This window comes from Megalobrama amblycephala, linkage group LG8 (assembly GCF_018812025.1).
Source record: "Megalobrama amblycephala isolate DHTTF-2021 linkage group LG8, ASM1881202v1, whole genome shotgun sequence".
In the NCBI taxonomy this organism is placed as follows: Eukaryota; Metazoa; Chordata; class Actinopteri; order Cypriniformes; family Xenocyprididae; genus Megalobrama; species Megalobrama amblycephala.
Genome location: NC_063051.1, coordinates 12,521,966 through 12,541,480, shown reverse-complemented (window position 1 = coordinate 12,541,480; position 19,515 = coordinate 12,521,966). Strand labels below are relative to the sequence as shown.

At 36.8% G+C, this 19,515-nt stretch overlaps 1 protein-coding gene across 2 annotated transcripts in view; it reads right to left on the bottom strand.

Annotated features, from left to right (window-relative positions):
* Window positions 1-660: 660 nt before the first annotated feature.
* The window catches only part of c1ql4b (complement component 1, q subcomponent-like 4b), a 44,144-nt gene continuing 25,289 nt past the window's right edge, over window positions 661-19,515 (bottom strand). The window contains exons 1-3 of one of the 2 annotated variants that reach the window (XM_048199365.1): window positions 11,646-12,182; window positions 9,502-11,053; window positions 661-1,983 (exon numbers count right to left, since the gene is read on the bottom strand). In XM_048199365.1, coding sequence (XP_048055322.1) covers window positions 1,804-1,983; window positions 9,502-10,035 — 714 coding nt within the window. In that variant the 5' untranslated portion in view covers window positions 10,036-11,053; window positions 11,646-12,182 and the 3' untranslated portion in view covers window positions 661-1,803. Of the gene's footprint in view, window positions 1,984-9,501; window positions 11,054-11,645; window positions 12,183-19,515 lie in introns of those variants that run through there. The other variant, XM_048199366.1, reaches the window with a different exon arrangement.

Below are 19,515 nucleotides of genomic sequence, written 5' to 3'. Positions count from 1 at the left end.
TAGATAAGTTTTCATGTCTATAGGGGATGAGTTTGTGAGTTTGTCCGTCGGTGCTTTTTCAAATGATATCTTAAACTGTGATTGTGAGGCTTTGCGTACACAAGAAGATCGTGTAGATTGTCAGTGTAGATTGACAAATAGTGAAATTTTCTCCTTTCTAACCATGTTTCTGTCCAAGTCATCATAATTTCAGAGAGTGTTGGTGCTGCTGTCTAGCCAACATCTCTTTGACCTTTTTACTATTGTCCTTCAAAGGATGCCCAGCCATCTATCTCCCCTCATTACCAAGGAAAAGTGTCTGGGTGTTTATGTGAGGCAGTAATCAACACTGTCAATGGCTTCCTCACTAATTAGTGGTGTGTTTGTGTGTGAGAGATGGAAAGAGAAAGTGTTTTTAACAGCTAATTTTGTTTAAATCAGTTTTAACTGTATTTCTACCTTACATGTTCTTTTTGTAGGAGCTCAGTTTCAAATTGGGGGAGGCGTTTATTGATTATTTGTTGTTGGTTAGTTAAGTGGCTTTCCCGGCATTCAGAACAAACACATACATTGAACTGAAATAAACCACCTCGGTCATCAAATGTCCAGATTTAATTAAAAATGAAGGCAATTAGTTGGCAATTTAATATGTGTTATACTCAGAAAGAAAGATTGACGCAAAAGTGTTCATTTTTTATTTACAGCATGTACTCTTTAACATGCCAGAATAAAAGTCTCTAATAATGATTAATTACACAACAGCAAGACTTTACAACAGCAATCAATATACAAGTCAAATATTTAGAAGCAAATTTCAAACACTTTTTATTGATATGGACACACACTTAAAAACTTAAATTTCTGATACATGCACACACACATATATACACACACACACACACAGAGAGAGAGAGAGAGAAACTGGATGTTTTCCGATTACAGATGGATCAGGTCACTTTTAAATGTTTAGTCTACTAACTGATGTTTTGTGCCATTATACAGAGAGTGAATAATTTATAATTATAATCTATAATTTCACAATATTCTCAAAATTTCTCCAGTATAAACACTGTGTACATACTTAGTAGACATAGAGGTTAAAAACATACAGTTTCCATGCCATGGAATGCATACATCCTTTTCCAAGTTTTGCACACACATACACATGATGCAGAGGATGGAGATCAAGTAAAATGCAACAAAATAATTAGGTAATCCTTAAAGATAGTTTTCTTTTTTTTAGCCTAATGATATATGGATCTGGATGAGCATTGCACATAAGATTTAAAAGGCATATTGTAGCTTGACATTTTGATTTTAGGCAATTTGAAATAAAAATAATAAACTTAATAATAATAAACATACTGTTCACCACTGGTGGGCTCCAGTCTATATTTCAAGTTAATGCCTTAAAAAGTGTTAAATACAACACTGAACAGGAAACATCTTACTCTGCTTGCGAAGTGAGAAAAGTCATCTTTTCTTACCAGGACCATTTTTTTGCATGTTGTCATAATTCATTGGCAGTTTTTTCTGCTTTAAATTCAATTTATTAATCAAGTTTAGATTGGGCACCTACTTTTTTCTCACTTAAAATACTGTTTTCCTTAGAATTAAATCATATTTTAAGAGTAAAATAGGTTGTCAATGCTGACTTTATAGCTATAATCGGAAAGTATACTTTCATTTTAAAGTTAATTTTACAATGTTTCCTCTTGATGTTTTATCAAGTGTTGTATCACTTGAATCAAATGTTGTTGTTTATCAATCAGTCTGGTGTGATGGTGTTAAATATGTGATACTGTATATGTGTTTCTGTATTTGTTAGTCAGGGTAGATGAGAAATCCGCTGAATGTGCTGTATTTGTTGGTGTTTCCTCCATGCACTTTTCCGCCATCCAGCTGCACACAGACCTCATCTCCCACATCTAAATGCAGGATCACACTGTTAGAGGCGTAGTCATAATTCTGATCTGCGTCCTGAGCGATCGCACTGGCCCTCACCTTAGAGAGAAAGAGAGAAAGAATTTTTTTTAATCAGGAAGATAAAGTGCATACAAGAATTTCGTCTTTTCATCATACACACCTATTGTATACGGCTTTAAAATACTTGCAATACACGAGTCATATGTTACATATGTTGCATTTATGTAACTTTTGCATTAAAGTTTGAAAGCTTTGACTTTATAATAGCCTATCACAACAGTCTACAGCTTCCCAGTATGCAGTTGCCTTTAAATCCTTTAATCTCACTGGAAACATGTCTCTCTCTCTCTCTCATAATAACAGTTTTTCCCTCCTGTCTTATGATTTCTCGTCTCCTCCCTATGTATCCTGTGGGATACAGGACAGACAGAGAGAACAAAAGACCAAGACAGACCAAGGTCCAAGGGAATAAGGCTTATTGATCTGTGTGTTGCATGTATGTGGTGTGTAATTTATTGGAAAGGCTGTTAAACACTCGGGGTCTTCACAGATGTACACATTTGTTAAACTCATGTAATAATATTTTTTGTGCTTTGGCAATAATAAATCATTAACAGTAAATTTGAATTTATTTTTCCCCTACATAAGAGAAAAAAACACAAGTGGTTGAAGGGAAAGCAGGGAGGAGTAAAAAAAACACTAACAGGTAATTATTTTTTGAACATCAGCATTAAAATCAACACATCTGTCTTGAACCATTCAGGTCAAAACACTATGAAGCTTCAACCAAAAGCCTAATTTTTGCACTGCTAATTAATGCATGATCTTAGTACAAGAACCAGAGCTTAATTAATGTTTCCAGTCATATGTATAATTAATGAGTAGTAATTCACATTAATTTAGCCTACTTCTCACTGCTTACCATCAAAGTCTGCTACCATAAAAGAATCTGTAAAATATGAATCATTTTAATTGTAGATTATTCATGATACACTTTATCTTGTACTTTTGAAAAATTGTTTTTCAAATGTATTTCAGGCGCGTCTTCAAATGATCGACATTTTCTTGAGTTGTGCTTAATTCTTCTCACATCTACTCATTAATTATCCCTGTCTTCCCCTCATCTTTCTTTTCCCACCACCTCTTCCCCCGTATCTGTTCATTCCTTGCACCATCTATCCATCTTTTTCTGCGGGAATCGTAATAAAATGCAGGTCACGCGCGTGTCTCCACTGCGCGTCTCGTGTTGGCGCGTGTCCCTGTCCAGTCTAAATCGGATTGATTAACGGCGCGAGGTGGCAGCTCCCGCGGGAGGCCGGGGGCTGCGTCGGGGCCTCGCTAGCTCGGTAATTGCCCAGCGCTGTGGCTCGGCTGTTCCTCCTAATGGGGCCCACTCCTCAATAACTCCACTGTATCACAATAAACGGAGCTTCGCACCGACCACCGGTCAAATGGAGTCACCATGTATTAACTGAGTGTGCGCGCGCACTAGTGTGTGTGTGTGTGTGTGAAATACAAAGATATAGCAAGCTGTCTAAACGATATGGACGTTGTGTTTTATTGAATGTGCATTGTGTTGTTTTCCCCCAGTGATTTCAACGACCCGTTATCAGATTAAATTGGAGGTCTTCGGTTTAAACTATACAGACAGTTTCTGACAGAAAAGCGTGATGATAATGTAAACATATTCGTTAAATAAATTCAAGAGCCAAATAAAACACCCAACTGCATGAAGTGAAAGTAATACACAGAAATAAACACAAATTATTGACTGTGAACTTAATTTAGTTTGTTTGGTTGTGAACATAATTTATTTTATTTGACTTTTATGAAAGCCAATAAAATAAAATAAACATGACGGCTACAGCTTTTAAATTTATTTTCCTTTTTCAAGTCTATTTGTTTTAAAATAATGTTATTTTGGATTTTGTTTGGCAATTCATAAAAGCAAAAAAAATCTAAAAAAAACCCCTGCTGTGCTGTATAATATTCATAAAGTTTCGTGCTTAAGTAATTTTTATCATCAAGTAATAATGATAATGATAATAATTACAATAATAATAAATATTTTAGAATGTCAGTCCTCACAAATAGAGGGCATGTAGCTTAACAGTGTGTAACCTCAGAATACATCATGTTCTCTATTGCTAAAGGTTAACATTGTGATTTATGAATTCATGAATGAACCATTTATCTCCTGTAATTTTGTATTCATACAAATCCCCCGTTTCTGAGTAACATTTAATAGGCTAATTGGTTATATGACTGCAGGGCTCCCTATGACTGATTCAGCTTGAAGTTGCGCTTCACTTAGGCCTATCTGATGCAAGTGTTTTTCACTTTACAAATTTGTCTAGGTCAGAAACAAGACTGGAAAGAAAGAAATGGGAACTGAGAAAGAGTTTTGTGACGTAATCAAAAGTGGATATGAAGAATTTAACGGTCTTTCTTCTTTTCTATCTTTTTTATTCCTTTCTCTCTTTCAAGTTTTTCAAACTATACATAGCCTATATATATATATACACACACACACACACACACATATATATATATATATATATATATATATATATATATACACACATATATATACATACATCCATACCATGTGTTTGTGCAAACAATCTTTGTTGGATTGCAGTGTGAGCAAAGGTGGGCAATGAAAGCAATGGGTGACACTGCTATCCATGAGATAAACCAAGAGTGAATGAAAAGAATGAATTTAATGTGCCAAATCTAGTATAGAATTTTTATTCCTAAACAGTCCAAACAAATTTACAACCATTTCCAAGCAGCATTCCTTTTTCCCGTCCTGCTTCAAGGTTAAAGGTTTCAGGTGTGTTTCTCAGCATATCCTTTAACTGGTAAAAAGGGCTGTGCTTGAGAATAATGCCTTGCAGCAGCAGGTTCACGTATATGTGTGTTTTGTACCGTATGTCCTCTCATGAATGGGCCTCTTACAAACACACACTGATGGTAATCTCAGAGTTTGTTTTAGATCGACCTTTTGGCCATTCAAAGGGCAGTGAAAGCACAGGGAATGAGAGATAGAGATATGAAAGAAGAAAACAGGGGAGAAAGCGCAAATATACAGGGAAAAGCGGTGTACGTGTCTATTGCAACAGCTGCAAAAGCCTGTCAAGGTACTGTGGGATTACCTCATTAACTATATTAATTAATTAATTGGAGGATGTAAACTCATTAGCTGCTGTGTAATTGACAGGATGTTTGAGGCTTTTCTAACAATTTCTCTGCATCACACTGTAATTAGTGCTGTGCTACTCTGACGAGACCACAGAGAGGGAGAGATTTTTGAAAGAAGCAGGGAGGTGAAGTGCTAAAGATGAACCTAAAGTAAAAGGATAGTCATACAGAGGGATGAGAAGAGACATGTTTACATAGCCAAGAATCAATTACTGAATTAATTAATTGGATTTGTAATGAGAAGCAAATTGGCTGGGTATTCTGCTTGAGTGACATTAATTTGTGGATGTTGAGCTCGCTGCTGCACCCCTCATGATGCTGTTTTTGTTTCTTATTCAGCCCCATGTAATCTATTCCTGCCACGAGGAGCCAAACTTCAACTAATAAGTGTCATTTCATAAATACATTAATATTCAGAGTTCTCTAAAAATAAAACTGACTGCCATGATCTTGTAGCATTTACAGGCTGCAGATTTTTGCTTGTCTCAAAGTGTGTTGGAATCTATTAGATAGAAGATCATAGACTATGTTTGTAGAAACAGCTTGTGCAAGTCTATGACCTGCAATGAGGTCAGTAGTCCTTTCTCATTCTCTCTCTCACATGCGCTCACACTTTATGTCGTTTTGCTCATCTATCTTACTTACACTGATCTGATGCTGTCTGTGTCTCTGGCCTCGCAGTAACACTTTCTCCCGACCTCTCTGTCGGCTCTCCTCTGATTAGCCATCCATCTTCCTCTCCTCCGTTCATCTCTCTATCATCCCACACCATCTTACTGCCTCCCATCGCATGCCCTCCTCATCTGGGTGGGCTCACACTTTTAGATTTCTCCTTTGCTATTTCAATTTAAAATGGTTATAATAGTGTAAATATTGCTTTTCACCTAAAACAACAGTGACATGGGCAGGTTTTCCAACAGTTACCACTCTAAAAATTCTGTCATCCTTTATACTCACCCTTATGTCATTCAAAAAAACCTATATGGCTTTCTTTCCTCTGTGGAACATATATTCAAGATCTGTTTTTGTCAAAGTCAGTGGGGTCCAAAACAACACTGAACCCCACTGATTGTCAATTGTGTGGACAAAAAACACTTATATCTTCTTTGGTGTTCCACAGGAGGAAGTAAGTTAGTAATGACATAAGGGTTACTAAATGATGACACTATATTAATTTTGAAGCGGAAGTGTTAAAAAACTTGCCCATGTCAATGTTGTTTTAGGTGAGAAACAATATTTAAAATACTATTCTAGCTAATTTACAACTATAAAATTCATTTTTGAGTAAACTATCCCTTTAAGAGCAACCCAAACTCGGTTATGTTTGTGAGAATGCTTTAAGAGGACCTTGAGATGGGTTAAATAATTTAGCTAAGGGGAGAGATAATTAATCACAGGGCAGAGATTGGCTGAGTGGCAGAGTGTGGCTCTGTGTGTGTGTGTGGTTGTTTGTGTGTGTGTGTGTGGCCCAGGTGGAAAAGAGGGAATCTCATCTTAAAGACATGAATGATTTAACACAAGAGGAGATCACTGGAATGACAATATATGCGATACAACATGCATGCCATACACTGCCTAAGCTTACTCTCCTCATCTTCTCACTTTCTGCATCTTGTCCTTCACTTAATGGAGGCTGTGTTGAATCCCCAAGCCTGGTTATGGACCACAGCGCATCAGCTATTGTACATTTAGCAATAAAATGTTTTTAGTAAGTGAGTAGCAGAGACAATCTGCTCTTCTGAGACAAGTTAAGTAATAGATACACTGTTTTATCAGTCCATAACAGAATGAACAAATTCAATATTGTTATTAATGTTGTTATTGTTCAGTAAAGTCAATTCAGGTACTTGATCTGCTATAACAGTCAAAAAGTGTCCCAATTTACCATAAACTAAATGCAACAAGTTACATCAGTTTCTCCAATGAGAACAGAATGTCTGAACAGAACTTTAAAAAATATTTTCATTGGTTAACTTAATCGTATTATAATTCTAATGTAATATTTTAGATGTAAATAAAACCAGTTAATTTAGATGTTACCTGGAATGCATTTTTAAGGTTATCTAACAAAACATTTTTACAGTATGACAAACACTAATCTGATGTTTAGTGCAGAGGTGTTTTTTCTTTTTTACTGTTGATTCTATGATATGTGACCAATGTAAAATTGACTTGTTTTTTTTCAAAGATGCATGCACTGGCTTAAAATGTGAATCTACTGAGATTGGTTTTGCATGCAGAGTTTGTGTATTTGAATCAATAATTTTAGCTGAGATGGTTCATATGCTTTTGAAAATAACCAGTTCCACCTATTTCACAGATACTCTCTTTGGATCACAAAGCTGTGGATTCATTTTCTTTTGTGCTGGGTCAGGTATGATGAACAGACATGGGGCATTAATGGCAGGTGTTATGTCATGTTAATGGCAGTGTGATGAAGAGAAGCTGACAGGTTGCTACAGACTCATTAAAGGGTTTTCATCACTTCCTGTCAGATATATCTGTCACAAAGAGCTAAAAGCTCTAGGAAACCATGTGTGTGTGTGCGAGAAAAAGACAGAGACACAGTGTGTATGTAAACATATGTTGCCAGGGGAATTTTTATATCTCTTTGGATAATCCCCGCTTTTTGTTCCACTACTAAAAATCAAAACTGAGCGGTTGAGTTGAGAGCGCCTGAATCCCAGATCCGTGTCATGTTTCACCAGATGGAGAGGTTTTTTCTCTCCTTACTTTTTCATTTATTCTAAATCCACGGGTCCTGGGAGGACTGTCTCCAGCTGTTGCATTTCGTTCCACTCCAGAGAGAGACAAAGAGACAGCTTTTGCTTGTTTGTGTGTTACGAATGTCCTTTTTTTCATTGAAAACTGTTAACCTATTGCTGTTTTTGACTCGGCAAAGTTTATTCTGAAAACAACAAATGTCACCTGTCACCAGACCCAAATGGATTGGTCAAAACAAGGCACATTTCAAATCACATTTGAAGCCCTTTGATATGCTTTGATATGTTATATGGTTGTTGTAAGTCTTCATTTTCTTCTAAATCTGCACATTCATTTTAATTATTTGATATATGTTCCCATTGTCCTTTTTCCCACTGTAGGTATCTTCAGTAAGGCTTCGAGTGATAGGCAGACAAAATGACTGCTGAATAATTGAGCAGCATGCCTTACTGGATCCTATTTGAATGTTAAACGTATTCCTTAATCCTACCTCTGTGAATCTAATATTTGTTTGATATTTCAGTCAAATCAGACTCTTGTTTTTAATACAGTTCATTCACGTCTGACCTTTTGTCTAGTTAAAGTACCTCTAAAAACTTAGTTAGCAAACTCTACCTTTTGTGGAGAGTCAATCCAAAGGCTGTTTTCACCAGGGATATGCAAAACTAAGAATTGAAGAATTTGCTTTCTTTCAATACATGAGTTGGAACTTGAATTGAATTGGTCACGGCCCACAGAAACTTAAATTGGAATGACAGGAAGAGGAATCTAATGGATTGTAATTCAACACAGGGATTCTGGGAAAGGAAGACTTGTTTAATTTACACTGGTACACAAAACCTAATAGATTATTTCACCCAAAAATGAAAATTCTGTCATTAATTACTCACCCTCATGTTGTGCCAAACCCGTAAGATCTTTGTTAATCTTCAGAACACAAATTAAGATATTTTTGATGAAATTCGAGAGCTCTCTGACCCCTCCATGGACAGCAATTTAATTACCACAATTTATTCAACAGTTTCTTCTTGTTATTCAACAATTTCTTCACTGCACTGTGTCTACAATGTAAACAGCATAGGAGAATGACAGGGAAGAGAAGAAATTGTTGAATAAAGTCGTTATTTTTGTTTTGTTTTTGCGCAACAAAACGTCTTGACGCTTCATAAAATTAATGTTGAACCACTGTAGTCACATGGACTATTTTAATGATGTCTTTTCTACCTTTCTAGGCCTTGAAAGTGGTAATTAAATTGCTGTCTATGGAGGGGTCAGAGAGCTCTCGATATCTTAATTTGTGTTCCGAAGATGAACGAAGGTCTTACGGGTCTGGACCGACATGAGTATGAGTAATTAATGACAGAAATTTTTGGGTGAACTAACTAATATAAAGATAAGCAGATATATTAAATGTAAAATCTAAAAAAAAAAAAAAAAAATCTATAAGTTGCATCTATCTATTTCTGTTTATGGGAATACATCTGTCAGTATATAATTCTGTCATTCTATCTATCATTATAACTATCTATCATTCTATCTCTCTGTAGACATTTTTTTTAAAAAAAAACTTTGAAACATGGATTTGTCGAACCAAAGTTTGTTTTGACAAACTTTGCTTTTCTAGTTAAACATTTAGCTCAAACAAAGTCATTTGCGCACATCTCCTACCTGTCCATTCTTCTTGAGGTCGGCCCACATGCTAGTTCCATCTCCGCCCCTCATGAGCACGTGATAGGTGAAGAAGTAGATTCCAGGAAGAGGGCAGGTGAACTTGCCTGTGGTAGGCTCATAGTAATTCCCTACATTTGTCACCACATCATCAAACTTGAGTACTTCGCTCCCCTCATGCTGCTTACGCAGACCAGCATAGAAGGCTATTTTGGGGCTGTAGAACGATGGGATGTATCCCCCTGGGCCTGGACCTGGAGGTCCAGGTGGACCTGGTTTTCCTGGTTCTCCAGGTGGCCCACGTGGGCCTGGTGGGCCTTGGTTTCCGCGAAAACCTGACTTGCCTCCCCCTCTGCGTCCAGGGATATCGTGAGGAGGAGGCGAAACAGGTGTTAGTTCATTGGTGGGCGTTAGAGAGTCACAAACCATCTTACAGCTTCCAAGCATCTCATAATGCGTACCTCCACCTCCAGACCCACCCAGTTTGGTGCTGTGGACCAATAGCGGAATAGCGACCAGTAGCACCAGTACCATGGCCACGCCCACTGCCGCGCCAATAACGCGCTTCCTGCGGCTGAGGCGTGAGGCAGCAATAGAGAGGAAGTCCTCCTCCCCTTTAGAAGAAACAGGCCCGGCCAGAATGAACTCTGGGAAGGAAAAAGGACTAAGGTAAGATAGAAAAGTTAACGAGGGAGTCAGATACGATGAAACGTGGCTTGTGTCTCAGAAATAAATGAAAAGAAACAGTTTTTTCGATATGAAAAATCCACCTCCAGCAACAAACAAATCAAATGTCCTATATGGAACAATGTCTTAAAGGATGTTTGTGTTCATTCCTTTTTTCCCCTCAAGTTTCAGTTTCTGCCGTTTTACCTTTCTGCTTGTATCTACAACATTAAAATCATAACAGCCAGCCCTCTAACCAGTACCCGCTCTTTTGAGTGAAACACACTGGATCCAGTTATCACGATGAACAGCAATTCTGGATGATCCAGTGGGTTTATACTGTCATATAAATGTATATTGCTTGTCTGATATAAGCAGCATGAGGGATTTGGTGTCTCTGAATTTTTGTCCGTGGATGGAGATTCTATCAGGTGATGTGGATGTGTATTTCTCAGGGGTTGCTGTGTGGCGGTTACGTCTTCTTATAGATTGGTGGAGTGACAGCGGTGTGGCTCATTTTTCCATGAGAAGTTCAAGAAGCGTTCTGAGGAATTCCCAGTAAAGTCCATATCCACTGCAGCATATAAACAAACTCTGCCCCTCCTCTCATAGAAGAAAGCTGTGATTCAAATTTATCAAAAACAATCCACGTTATATATTACTTTGTCTTTTTGTGACAATCTTAAACCTTCAAATGCTTAGGTTTAAGTGCTTCGCTTGCAAACGTCTTGTAAGCCTGAGGGTAAATGGATTGTGAGATACAATTTTAAATCAGGCTCACAGCACTCGTGTTGATTTTCAATTCCTGCTGGTCTTCATCAAACTTCAGCTGAGTAACATTCAGGTCCCAAGATCAACCTCCTCTGGCATCTTGACATGTTTCTCACTGAGTTGAAACATAAAAAGAGCTAAATTAGATGAACTAGAAAACCTATGAAATAATTTAAGAGCTCCCAGAAGGTCCCCTGATGCTTATTACGATTGTCCAATAAGGTTATTTATTTCTGTTCAATACTGAGCATTTTGCAGTAAAAACAGGCACAATTTGTGCATAAGACCTCCTGGCGACTTACATGAATAATTTTAATAGTCATTACCATGTAATTGAATTTAACTGAATCATGCCATAGAGTTTGAAGAGACATTATTACATCACAGACACATTATCTCTCCAAAACTACAAACCTTAGCCTATCAATAATATCAGATTTCTTAAGTTAAATAATCAGATAACAAAACCAATGTTGTGTCAGCTACTTGTTTCCAGGTTTTGCCCATTTACACTTAAATGTCACTTTAAAATTCTGTATGGTACTATGTAGGCTGCTAATTAAACCACTATCAAATATTTAATGATGAAATCAATAATTTTTTGTCAATTAAAAGACAAATAACTGAGAATTCTATAGAATAGTACACTAAAAGTTTGTAAAATATTTCTGAAGAACAAATGTCAACGGTAAAACAATTCTGCCTACCTTATAAGTTCCCAGAGAATATGAAAATTGATGAGTAACTCCGCACGACAGAGCAGCTCCTCTCGCGTGAGCGAACAGCTCAGAATATGTCAGAGAATCTCGCGCCTTCGGGTTTTTCTTTATCGGTCACTCTGCTCTGACTGTTGTCAGCTTGCAATATCTCTTGTCTTCTCCTTTTGCTGCTTCTTTGCAGCCTTTTCTGCGTCTTCAAGTCAGTTCACTTTAAACACGCCTACTTCTGTATCTTTGGGAATCATTAAACTACTACTGTTACTTGTAATATATTATTTAGTAGCCAAATTATTATTTAAAAGTCGAAAATGGCAATTTCTTTGTTAAGATATCATCAAGAAGCAACAGTTTCTCACTTGTTCGATTTCTGTGAGGAAAAGGCGCTTCCACCCGCGGGATGTCTGTCTCGCGCTCCCCCCGCCCTCCATACAATTACGCGCTCGCGCTCACTCGCACCAGTCTCCGCAGATCAAGAAATCGATTTCCCGAGGAGATGTGCATCCTAATAGGGTTGCTGTCTACCCAATTAGTACTTATAAAATAAGCCAGGTTGTACTGGTATGCTGTCACTAGCAGTAGGAGAACTGAGAGGTGATCGCAGCTAGTCATATAGGACCCACTGTAAATTAGCTGTTTAACTAGGCAACTAGCCCATAGGGGCCGGGGATGGAGGAAATCAAATGCCCAATGTAAAATGTATATTATTTGCTGCTAAATTGTAACATATTTAGAAATTAGTTTAGCAGGATGATGTATCATCCAAAAGTTTTGCAAGAGTGACCTTACCCAATGTGTAATCTTACCCAACACAAATCTTAAACATCATTTGTAGCAGCAAATGTTAAACGCGTGGTAGCCTAATTGAGAGCAATAATATGTAGCCTAGGCTATATGTACAAATAAATACATAGTTTACATGCTTTACATTTTCATTCTAATTTAAGCAGGCTAAATATTATACACAAATGTAAAGTTTATAAGAGATAAACAGATATAGCACGTTGTGTCATAATCGCCTACTTGTAGGCCTACACTTTTTTTTTCCGCTTTGGTATATTTCTCAAATGGCCTTAACATTTACAAACCAGTAAGTTAATTTCTCAAAACAGTTCGTACAAACAGCACCACACAACTGACTACCTGCAAAAGGCTGTAACTTGCTCAAACCCTTAGTTCATCTCTCAAAAATATTTATATCAATTAAGATATCAGTGCCATCAAATGACAAGTCCTTGTGTCATTTTTCATAAACAAGACAGTCAAAATGTTTAGCCATGTTGTCAATATAACCGTGTACTCTGTCAGTATTTTCAGATGGCTATGATTTTGATGACAATGATTGAAAATGCACAAGACTGCACTTTTTCTGTATGGCATAAATACAAAATACTATATATCGGACTGGTGTGTCAACAAATTAAAGTATAATGTCATTGTGATATTTAAAAGAAAAAGACAAAACTATATAGATACACTGTATTTATGTATACACATGTATGTGTTTGTGTGATATGTATAAAGTGTATTTATTGTAAAATTCAAGTAGAATAAGTATATAAATACTACTGTAATATGAAGCATTACACCAAGTATAGAGTATTAGACAGTGCACATTGTTGAAATACATAACTGTTCTGTCTACAAAATGCTTGAATGATTGAAGAAACGGTTGTTCTCCCAACATTTGGCTGCACCTTTCGACCCGCCTCAGCCATTGTAAGGTCATGATTGAGAACATTTGACAATAGTGGTCCTTATTTAATCAGAAACGTGCCTACATCCTTTGCCTTATCTACCTCTTCATCTGTTTTGCCTCCACCCTTCCACCACACAACCTTATTCCTCTTCTTCCCAGCTGCTGACCCTGTTTGTTTTCTTGTTGTTCTTTCATTATAAGAAATTGTAACCCTGTATATATGCTTTCCAGTTAAAGATTCATGACACGCATCTCTGAGCTGTTTTAGAGAACTAGTTGATTATTGGTTGATCTAATGATTTACATTCCCCTTCATTTGTGAAATTCAAGATTCACTTGTACTATTCATCAATTCAGGACACATTTAACTAAGGCCTAGAGATGTTAATGTAACAGCAGACAACTGAACATAATCAATTGCAATTCAAAAGAACGAGAAATTACTTTCATGATGTGCACAAGTGACTAGATGATGTGGAGGTTGAACCAAAGTAGTTTTGAGAATGTTGTTGTGATCTGACTATGAAAAACTGTAAATTTCAATCCCATTTTAAAGGTCCCGTTCTTCGTGATCCCATGTTTCAAACTTTAGTTAGTGTGTAATGTTGTTGTTAGAGTATAAATAAAATCTGTAAAATTTTAAAGCTCAAAGTTCAATGCCAAGTGAGATATTTTATTTAACAGAAGTTGCCTACATCGAACGGCCAGTTTGGACTAACCTCCGCCCACAGGAATACACAAGAGTTGCGTTTGTAGAGTGTGTTTGTCACCATGTCGTTGAAACGCTGTTATTTTCATCCCGCAGTCCAATCACCGGGTCTGATTCCGGCTCAAATCGATAGAGTAAAATTAAAGACATGTTTACAATAACACGTTATGGTAAGAGGCGTGACCTTTCCGGGCAAGGTTCGCTAAGCTGCTGTCGAATCACAACACAGGAACCGCTGGCACAATCAGAACTCGTTACGTATTTCTGAAGGAGGGACTTCATAGAACAAGGAAGTCATCAGCCCGTTTTTATGACAGTGGAAACAGCGGTATGCACATAAGTAAATTATGTGAAAAATACTGTTTTTTTACACGCAAAACATGAACACATGTTATATTGCACACTATAAACACAATCAAAGCTTCAAAAAAACACGAAAAACGGGACCTTTAAGCCCTCTCTCACGTCACTGCATGTCCTTCAGGAATCGACTGCCCTGAGTACAGAACACACTTGCCATAGCGTACACCCTTCTACAGTATATCACCTTACCTAATAATGGCTGCTTGCTTAGGCATCTGTACACTTACATAATTAAAGTAGCATGAGATGTGTTCATTATACGGCTGGTAAAAAAAAATTTGGAAATCCTCTTTGCATTTATCTGTGGTGATGTTAAAAGGGGGAGAGGGAGGAGAAAAGGATGAGAAAGCCTGACAGAGGGAGAGAATAACAGTGTGTAGGGTGAAAGACAGTTTAGCTGTGTCTGTTGTCAGTGTCTCTGTTTCTTTAGCCTTCAGAGCTCATTAGCAACGATAGACACATTGCTACTGACAACCTCCCCCACACACTTTATAGCTCTCACCTTACTCTTTCCCTATCATCCCACTTTCACCATCATTTATATCTCCATCACCATCTCCGTGTGCCAGTCGCTATTATCTATTTTACTAAAGCACTTCTCCTCTCTTTCATCATACTTTTTTAGTTTTATCTCTCACACTGCTGGAGAATCAGTCATGGTTGTGTTTCCTCTACTGTTATGTACATCCTTGATAATGTAAGGTCTTTGTCAAAAGTGGAATTGTTTTTAATTATTAGGAATAGGTGGTTAAAGGGTCTTGAATGCTTGATCATTGATTACCATTTAAGTTCTGTGTTTTTGTCATTGTCAGTTTAATGTGTGCTGATTACTGATGATTGTACCATCCTTAAAGGATTAGTCCACTTTCAAATAAAATTTTCCTGATAATTTACTCACCCCCATGTCATCCAAAATGTTCATGTCTTTCTTTCTTCAGTCGAAAAGAAATGAAGGTTTTTGATGAAAACATTCCAGGATTATTCTCCTTATAATGGACTTCAATGGTCTCCAAACGGTTGAAGGTCAAAATTACAGTTTCAGTGCAGCTTCAAAGGGCTTTAAACGATACCAGACGAGGAATAAGGGTCTTATCTAGCGAAACGATTGGTCATTTTTTTTAAAAATGTAAATGTTTATGCTTCATATAAACAAATGATCGCCTGAAAACTTAGCTGTATGTCCTACGCCTTCCCTATTTTACTTATGGAAAAAATTTAACTGCCGCTGCATTCGTTCCGTAAGTAGAATAGGGAAGGCGTAGGACATACAGCGTAAGTTGTTGTTTTCAGATAGATAGATAGATAGATAGAAGTTTGAAGAAGCGCAAATGAGATGTCAGTGGAAAATAATTTTCAATGAAAAACAACCTAAGGGTGGGTTAACTAAGGGTTAGTTCACCCAAAAATGTCATTTTTGTCGAATTACTCACCCTCGTGTTCCAAATACATGACTTTCGTTCATCTTCAAAACACAAATCAAGATATTTTTGATAAATACACCTATTGAAAGTCCATTCTACCAAAACTATAATAGTTCAAAAAGTTTGTAAAGCAATAGTAGAAAAGAAACCCATATGAATCAAGCTGTTAATTCAAGTTGCTTTATATGTAGAACAGATTTAATTTAGGCTTTTTCACATGAATCAACACGCATCAAGAGTACATCAAATATGGTAAAAAGAAGTTTACACATGCTGCTTGATGTGCAAGAACCAATGAGGTTTGGACACGCATCAAGCAATTAACGGTTGAGCTTCCCTTTACCATATTTGTGTCACGGTTGGTGTTGCAGTATTCAAAAGCACAACAAAGGAGATATCTTCAAGAACATTTAATGGAGAAATCTGAACAAGGGAAAATCACCAGGAACTTAAACTACAAACACCAGTTAACATAAACAAAGCTAAACAAGGACTAGACAGAAACTGAGAGCTTATATACAAGGTGAACAAAGGACTGAACCAGACTAATTAACAAGAAACAGCTGAACTCAAACACTAATCAAATGAGTAACCAAGGATACAAACAAGTGGTGGGAAACTGAGAACAAAGGAGAACATGTGACCAAAGAAAACTCATACATGAACAGAACAGGGAAACAGATCAAAAGCAAACTCAAAATGTGACAATTTGATGTGCTTGCTATGTGCACTGATCAGAGTTCATATTTAATTATATTAATTGATGACAGAATTTTTTGGGTAAACTATCCCTTTAAAGTCAGTAAAGTAATTCCAAAAATCTATAATGGCTTCAAAACAATTGGAAAATAGCATGAGTCATGTCAAAACGGAATATGTTACTATTGCAGATTTAGTTTGAGGGACAGAATATAGAGTTCTAGTTGCATCCTTGCAATTAAAAGAAACTACCCTTCAAATCTTGACAGAAAAATGGCACTCATTTTATTTCTATTGATAGTTATCTGGAGTACAGAGGAAGAAGGCCAACCTAAAGCCTTGGAAAAGAAAAGACTCCCTCCATCCTCCCTCTGCTGAGTGTGTCACCCTATGTGAGTGTTATTGAGTAACGTTGTAGCTTTTCTACACCATCTCTTTAGGTTTGATAAGGCTGCTTCTGTGTTTTAGTCTCAAATAATTGATTTTGGTGAATCTATTGAGTGCTACTATTGTAAGACCTATTTACAATTGTGTGTGTCTGCCTGTTTCTGTGAATGCCTGTCCATGTTTCCTCCTGCTTAAAGCTCATTGGGGCAGGTCCAAGGAGGACTTTTCGCCATTTTGCCTCTTGATCAATAGAGCACCTCCCATGATGCACCTTGTCAACTTCTCACATTGGCAACTGCTTGATGTGTCTGAGGTCACATTAGCATAACAAACTCGTGAAAACTTTTAGAGCAACTCAACTTGCTGTACATAAATCATTAAATATTATATACACTATCCGAAAAACAACAGCCAAAGGCGATTGTATAACTATAAAAATTGGATTATGTAAACTATGGATTAAATTGGTTTAAAACAAACAATTACTTCTAAAACAACTTTTGTAATTTCTATTTGGTGCTTTCGTTTGTCACAATATTGTAATGTCTTTAAATTGTATAGGTGCTTTACTTAGCAAATATAAATTAATTAATTCAATCAAAATTCGTAGTTGTTTGACAGTCCTAATTATTGTGTTAATTTAAGAACAATTCAAGTTTGGATGATGTTGATATTTATATTGTCATAGTGATGAATGAATATAAACTCACATTTCAGTCTGTTATTGCAGAAACATAAAGACCACATTAGATCAATGAAGCTGGACTGTATGTATTCTATAATGTATAATGTTAAGGTAATGTAAATATTGATGCATTTTTGTATGTATGTATACAAGCATGCATGTTGGCAGTGTATGGGTGTTTGAGAGAGAATAAGGAAGAGGTAGGGCAAAAGAGACTGAATTTGTAGTGTGTGTGTGTGTGTGTGTGTGTCTCTGATTGCTTGCTGATACAGGGTGACATGGTGCAGATTGACTCAGCCTGCTTTTCTAATTCTCTCTATTAATAAGCCGCAGCTTCCCACTGTTGCACCGGACTACATCTATTCATCTCAATTTGTCATCTGCTCTCTCTCCCCCCCTCTCTCTCTCTCTCTCTCCCCTTCTCTTTCAGTATTTCTCCCCCTAAACACCTCTGCCCACCCCTCTCTCTCTCTTTCTCCCATCATCTTCTGCATCACGTCCGATTCACCGGCCTCCTCTCCTATTCCAAATCTGTCCATTCCACCTGCCTCTCGTGTCCTTGTCAGCATTAAGATTGAGAAGGCCAGCATTCCCACATCCTAATTCTATTGAAATATGAAGGTTAGATAAACTGTTGCACTTCAGTAAACAGAACTGGCATTCATACTTGGAAATTATTAAATTATCCAATTCAAATGCTCAGTCAGAAGCATGCGTCAAAAAATACCTGTTATAAAATTTCATAAGTTCACATTTTCATATGATCTTGAGGGAGATAAAGACCACACAACACTTGCATTACATTTAGAACTCCATTTATTGAAATTCATCCTTGCTGTTTACGTGAAAATGTTTTTTATTTCTTCTTTTTAATGGGCAGGGACGAACTGCTATTGTACGCCTTCCATTCGTGCTAGTATTTATTACTTATAGCACTGCAAGTTAGAGTCACACACCAAAGAGGCATCTTAAAGAAGACGACATCACAGTCAGAAACGCATCAGATTTTAATCTACAAATGTTACTTTGAATATGTGATGAAAGCAGGATAGGTAAATAATCATATTGCAGACTTTTACTTTTGAAGCAGGTCTATTAGTTCATATTTATTCATTTGTTTAGTTCTTCATAAATTGAAGCTTACATGAAGGAATATCATTGGATATGCAAATTGGTCTCCGCCTCCACTCAGTGGCACTAGCTTGGACTACCTGATCCACTCGGTCAACTAGTAAACGCTACACAATGGCAGTAGAAATATTGGTATAATTTAGCCATATCTGTTTGAACCGGAAACCATATAAATCATATACATGTAATTCACTTGCTATATTGTTACATGTACCTGACTTTTCCTGTCCCACTCTCTTCTGTGTTCTTGTGCTCACTGTGGAAATGCCCCGCCCCGTCCCGTCCCGTTTGTGATGTAGGAAACGGGTGGTTTCAAACCACGCTTTTTAGACTGTCTTTGGTAGCTATACTGCAGTTTTAAGGAGAAAATACTAAAGCAATGGTGTTGACTTATTTATTGACTGATTTTATTGAAAGTAGGCCTATATTAAAAACACCACATATACAACATTAAAAACTTGATTTTCACCACTTTAACTACAAAAATTAACATTATGAAAATAATGAGCAAATTAAATTAGTTTGCAACTATAATGTGTGGTCTTGGTTTAAGACAGTTCAAAACTCTTTTTAATTAAATTTGACCGCAAAACTCTACATTCCAATACCATAATATGTTTGCTTTAGCTGTTTCTTGTGGAAAAGAAGTAAACACAGTAAAATCACATTATCATACATTCAGACAAGGATATTTCATGAATGTCATGTTTTTTTATGTTTAGACAATTTAATTACAATAGGTCAACCTGTTAAATGTCAAAAACAAT